At 37.0% G+C, this 6,739-nt stretch overlaps 1 protein-coding gene across 1 annotated transcript; it reads right to left on the reverse strand.

Annotated features, from left to right (window-relative positions):
* Positions 1 to 627: 627 nt before the first annotated feature.
* On the reverse strand, positions 628 to 5,637 carry LOC149255623 (uncharacterized). The gene is made up of 2 exons (XM_089457259.1): positions 5,457 to 5,637; positions 628 to 1,462 (listed from the first exon to the last, which is right to left on the reverse strand). The coding sequence occupies exon 2, from the start codon at positions 1,447 to 1,449 to the stop codon at positions 817 to 819; it is 633 nt and encodes a 210-aa protein (XP_089313385.1). The 5' UTR covers positions 1,450 to 1,462; positions 5,457 to 5,637; the 3' UTR covers positions 628 to 816.
* Between the last annotated feature and the right edge of the window lie 1,102 nt (positions 5,638 to 6,739).

The following is a 6,739-nucleotide window of genomic DNA, read 5'->3' on the forward strand; positions in this document are numbered from 1 at the left end:
ATTTTTTAAGTATCACATACTTTGAAAGCTTCAAGCAACCAATACTCGTAGAGTGTTCTGAGGTTTATATGATAGTTTCATAGTGTGTTTTGAGATTTATAGGGTACTTTGGGATTGAAGAATGTCTTTTCTTATACTGATCTTTATATTATTTTTTTTATTATTAAACCGCTATGAATGCATTCATCTTATTTTACAATTTCATTCCAAACTTACCACTATACATATATTCATCTTATTTTACAATTACATTCCAAATTCACCACTATACTTATAATAAAAAGGCAAGGTAGAACAAAAGGAAAACAACAGTGTGCACGACACCTACAACACTTTTTGTAGGCCGCCTCCATCTTTATACTTCCTGAAACACCAAACCGTTAAAAATCATAATGGTAAGGAAGAGCATGGCAACTACTACACTTTTTGTAGGCTACCTGCATCTTTACTCTCCCTAAAACATGTCACTGTTAAAAAAGCAAATGGTACCCAATAATTAACATACAAATCATAGGAGCTGTAGCTCTGGTAGCTGTTTTTTATTTATCACATGAAATTTGATTATTACAAGAATCAGGTATTTATAATTCGCTCAAAATAACTCTAACATACACACATACCCTAAATTCAACTTTTCCTAAATTAAATTAACTGATTCTCTAAATTTAACCCGCATCAACAATACACATTGGATTGAAATATTGAAAATACAAAAATCCCTACATAGGTAGGAATTCTCAAATTTGTACGCTGCAGGCTTCTACAAACCTTTTTCTACGCCACCTGCATCTTTATTCCTCCTGAAACATTGGATTGTTAGCAAAGCAAATGGGTGCAGGAGAGCGTGAGGAAGACTGTGAATGCGATAAGCATAAGGAGAAAAGCAATTCTTCGTGCAATCCACCAGCAGTTTGTTGCCTCATGAAATACAGTCCTACTTCCGTAGGTGGAGAAGAGGCGGATCCTCCAGTTTCGAGCAAACATCTCGACTAGAAGATCGTGTTCTTCTTGGAGTTGTCTCCCATTCTTCAGTAGGCCCAACTGCTGGACGACATATTGAATATAAAGCGCAGTCATTACTATAGAGGCAAGGCTGGACAGAATGAGCGGACACCACCTCCAAATCTCACAACCCTCCGTTTTCTGCGGCACATAAAACGCGGTGGTGAGTACCGCTGCCTGAATGGCGACGTATAGATATAACAACTTGATGATGTACTTAGTATGGTTGGTGTACTCCGATTCTAACTGTGAAATTGCTCGTTCCAAATTCAACCTGTTGACAATAGAAATGTCTAGGCGGTCTTCTGGGACGTTGTGATTGTCGGTGCGGTTAAAAATGGATATGGGAAGTCGCTGGTTCTGAGCATCCCCATCCAACGGGACGTTCTGATTGTTGGCGCCGAGCACAGCAATGGGAAGTCCCTGGTCATAAGCATTCTCATCCATTTTTGCGATTGCCCTGTATCGAAATTAAATTCAGACGTCACGAGTTCGAATTCGAAAAGAAAGGAGTTGATAAAGAGGAAGCATAAAAAAAAAATATAAACATGAGCATTCAAAGTGATCCTTCCTTTTCCTTTTCTATTGACTTTCCTTAGAGTAAGTAAAAAGTGTCGCATTCTTTATCTCGATTTCGTGTGCAGCAAAAAATTTTAATATTTCCAAGGGGAGGAAGAGAGTCGGGTTATCTTCATCTCGATTTCATGTGCAGCAAAAAGTTTTAAAATTTCCAAGGGGAGGAAGAGAGTCGGGATAACATTGTTATCAAGGAGCAGACCACTACTCATGTAATCTTTGTTTCGAAAGGATAACTATGTGACATAAATCAAATTAGATATAGTTTTTTGGAATTCAACTATTTAAATCATTTTCATTAGAAGTAGTAGTAATTGACTAATTTTTCATGATTTTTGAATATTTTATTTAGCACTCATTGTATCGGGTGATGCAATGAGTGTTAAATGGACTATTCAAAAATCATAAGAAATTAGTTACTTTATAACTACCTCTCATGAAAATGGTGGTAGATGAATGCCTTACTTAAAGCAATTGAATCCCAAAAAATGATATTTAATAAATCAAATTTGCGCAATTTCTTTAAAAGCATGGTTTATGGTTTTATAATGAATAAATTACGGACAGCTTTTGGGAGAAAGATTGTATGGGTTAAGGAATCTATTTTGGGAATTTTCTGTCTTCTTTGACAAGGTGATAGATAAACCTAAGTAGCTTTTCATTTGTTTGTTTTTTGAAATAATATATGGTTAAATATAGTTATTTTTTAATCAATTACATAAAATGAAAATTTGAAGATGAAAATTATGAAGGTTAAAAAAAAAAAGAGCATAGTTCAAAAAACTTATAAATTTTTGTAAGATTATGATAAAATTTGGCAGAAATTTTTGAAAATTTGGATTACAGTTGTCAAACATTAAGATTTTGGGGGGCCCAGAGGTTCTTGATGGTACTGAATTCATTTCCACTATCAGAAAAATGATTTACACACTCCATTAGTCTGATTTTTTGAAAAAAATTACTGAATGAAAACTGCAGTCAGCTTAATTTGTGTTGTCCATAGACAACACCAAAGAAAAATATAAAAAATGAATGACATACTGTGATAAGAAGCCAAAATTTTAAAAAATATGTAAAACAATTTAAAAGAAATGAAAGAGACGAAAGAAATGCATTTATGAAGTGAAGAAAAAAGAAAATGAAAGTTAGAAATCTGAAAACTATAAAAAGAAGAGTAAAATGGAATTAAATTTAAAAAACAAAAAATGAGTATCATTTAGTATGATGAGTGATTAAATGAAATGAAAGATTGAAAAAAACAAGTGTGTAGTGTGGGATGTTGCAAAGTGATTTAAAAGGAAGGAAAAGATATATACAAGAAAAGGAAGAAGAAAGAGAAAAGAAAGTTAAAAACTATTTAGGATAACAAAAAAGAACTTCAAAATTTAAAAATAAAAAAGAGAGATAATGGATCAATAAGTGATGAAGTCTTGCAATTCTTCTACTTGCTTAAGAGCTCATTTTCCTTGGACCTCAAGATCTAGTAACTTTTAGCTGGAGTAAAAACAAATAAGTTAATAGAGATCCACTAACATCTTATTGGAATTAAAACATGCCCATTAAAGCATCACCAACCTCGTAATTCTAATTCTAAAGAGGTGGTCTTCCTTAAATAATAGAAATGAGTCCGCATGCAACCTGAAAATAGTAAAAAATTTAGATAATAACCAGGTTCTTCCAAAATTTGGATAAAATAGTAGACAAAGAAAGAAAGTCTAACTTTCTTTTGAGTTTAGGGAAAGACTATATTACGGGACAAATAGGGTTAACTTTCGTAAGTTTAGCGACACGGTATATTACTGGACAAAATGCTGGAGGTAGAGAGTAAGAAAACAACGCGCTCGAGGAAATGCAATAACCCCGTTATTGGGAAGGGAATGGACAACCGGTCAAGGCGAATGAGAAACATGAGTAGATGAGAATTGAAACCATGACAGCGTTCACCCTCAACAGGTGGGATGGAATCAATAGCTGATTTCAGAAGAGGGTTTTGGAGACACAGAGGCTGGGTATCAAATTGGTGTGTAGAGAGATCTCCGAATGGAGGGTGGGATATATCAAGGGGTTCAAACTGACAAGAGTGGAATGGAAAGTGAGATCTATCAAAGGGTTTAAATTGAACAGAGTGGAGTTAGTTGGGTAAAGAATATTTTGGCACAAGAGGGTTAGTTGTCTAAAAAAAATATCGTGGCATAAGAGAGGGTTTGATAGTTGTATAGGAATAGGTATAGGAATGAGGACGCCCATGGATATGAAAACAGATTGAAAGGTTCATGAAGCCAAGGATAGCCACTTAGAAACAAGTTCAGAAAAAAAGGATCAGAGAGAAAAGACATTCTCAAGAGAGAATAGGAATAGGAATGAGTACGCCAATGGATATGAAAACAGATTGAAAAGTTGACGAAGCCCAGGTTAGCCACTTAGAAACAAGTTCAGAAAAGAAGGGTCAGAGAGAAAAGACATTCCTAAGAGAGAATAGGAATGCGAATGAGTACGCCAATGGATATGAAAACAGATTGAAAGGGTCATGAAGCCAAGGATAGCCACTTAGAAACAAGTTCAGAAAAGAAGTCCAAGAAGGGATAGAGAGAAGACCGGGCCCTTCCAAATCGTGCAAGATGGCAATTATGTTAGCGGGGTTGCTGCGGTCCGCCCTTCGAAAGCGTGCATGATGGCAACTATGTTGGGCCGGTAGCCGCGGTTTTGGTCGTGGAGCATAGCAATGGGAAGTCATTGATTATTAGCACCCTCTTCTATTTCTACGATTGCCCTGCATCCAAATTGAACTCCGATGTCATAAGTTTGCAAAGAAAGGGGGCGTTGAATAAGGGAAAGGATAAAAAGGAAATACAGGGAAATGAAGCGGGATCAAATGGGGAAATCAACACAGAAATGTGAGCAGATGGAGAAATGAAACCGTGCCGAGGGCACTCATCCTCAACAGGTAGGATTGAGTCACGAGTTTTGGATACACAGGTTGGGCAGACGTTGGGCATCGATTTGGTGTGAGGGAAATCTCTGAGTGGGCTGTTGGATATCTCAAGGGTTTCAAAGTGACAACGATGGAGTTGCTAGGGTAAAGAATAGGGAGGTTGACACTTTTAGAAATTTGAACACCGTTGGGATTACTTGCAAATTGATTTTAAACATCACACACTACTTTCAAATCAACTCCAAACACCAAAACACACCAAAATGGGGAGACGCCTCCAGAGATTTGAACACAGGTGGGACTACTTCCAAAGATTTGAACACAGGTGGGACTACTTGCAAATCGATTCCAAAAGCCAATCCTCCAAAGGCCAGAGTTGGTGATGGGATTTGCTTTCATATTGATTGTATCCTCCTACACTACCGGAAGGCCGGAGTTGGTGATGGGATTTGCTTTCATATTGATTGTATCCTCCTACACTACCAGTCTATGGGTGACACCTCCAGGGATTTCAACACAAGTGAGACTACTTGCAAAACAATTCAAAACACCAAAACTCCAAAAACCAGAATTAGTAATGCGACTTAAAAAATACACTACAAATCAAAGAGAAAAAGAGAATAAAGTGTTAATGTGGAACACAAAATCTCATATCCTTCATATGGTTTTCATATGGTTTTCTGGGCCAGGAAGATAGCCTGTCGCTGTTGGTTAGTGTGAAAATGCAAATCCTTTTTTAAGGATAGACCGGATAAACAACAACCAAAATCAAAGATTAGATAACATAGCAAATGAAAACCACAAAAATCTAATATCCGGAGTTTCGCCGACCGATTTCTGATCTTCAAATCCTTGTTTAGGATAGACCAGATAAACAGCAACCAAAATCAAAGAATTCACAAACAAACACTGCTCACAAAAAACCAATATCTGGACTTCCACTGACCGATTTCTGACCACAGCCTGTAGTTGACCGTTTATTTAACCAAATAATGGATCAGATAAACCACCACTACCACCCTCGCCTCTGCACAACCTAGATCTGCCCCGGACTGTGCAGCCTCAACCTGAGGTGATAAATAACAACTAATAACTAAAGCTAAGGCTGCTAATAAAATATAGCAATATCAGAATACTATCCATTCGATGAAAATTTTCGAGTGCTGCAACCTCTATTTAAGGCCCGTCCTAAGTCAGAAATGCTAAGGGGTTTCGTCGAAAGCTGCTCACGGTATGTTTCGCTGAAGCTTATCAGGGGTTTCATCAAAGCTTCTGATGGGTTTCGTTGAAGCTTCTCCTGCCATGACCTCACTACCAACTTCATTCCCTAACCTACACCTAAGGCTTTTTATTTCAATTTAAGTGGCTTAAATGGCCAATATTAAACTATATTTAATTTGTTTTTTGTTTTCAAAAAAATTCCCAGTGCTATGTTTTTTAGATTTTGTTTTCAAAGAAATTTCATAAGATTGTTGTGTGGTTCAAGATGTTTTGTTTTCAAAAGAGTTTCATATAACAAGTTGTATGGTTCAAGTTTTGGAATTTTTTAGGATCAAAATTATGTTAAATTGCCAAAGTAAAAAGATAATTTTCATTTAATTCCAATTATTTAAATATAAAATATTACTTATGTTAAAAAATAATATTATTATTTATATTTATTTAAAAAAATAAAAATAACATTACTATTTTTTTAAATCTCCAATGCTGAATGGAAGGTACATCTCAACCCTCTCACGTCCTTCCTTTCCCAAACTGATATCCTAAGTGCAGGCCAGCCACCACCAAAGTAATTTTTGAAAAATACGAATTATCTATACTCAATTTTGAGTGAATTCAGCGCAGAGAGCGCTAAACGGTAAGTTATAATAAGCACTTGTAACTCTGAATGCTGTTGATTGTACTTCAAAGATCTAAAATTATCAAAAGTGTATAGGGGAGGGACGCCATTACCTGTGCGCCCTCCCCTCCACCTGGCCTACGAGCACGTGGACACCGCATAAAGTTGTACGACACGCGTCCATCGTGCGCTGCCACATGTTGTGTAGCGTGTCAGACAATAAAACAGCATTTTCCGACCTTCCGCCCGCTCGTTTCCGCCTATTTGCCGCGATGTGTGGTTTGCCTGTGGGTTTTCTGTTCGGGTCCGGTGTTTGTTCGAAGCCCTCCGCCGACGATGGCGCGGGACGGCTCCATTACCTGTGCGCTTCGTCCGCCATGGTTGAGCTG

The sequence above is a fragment of the Pinus tabuliformis genome, chromosome 7 (genome assembly GCF_031772625.1).
Source record: "Pinus tabuliformis cultivar Carrire ecotype Pingquan chromosome 7, CPIR1, whole genome shotgun sequence".
Lineage (NCBI taxonomy): Eukaryota > Viridiplantae > Streptophyta > Pinopsida > Pinales > Pinaceae > Pinus > Pinus tabuliformis.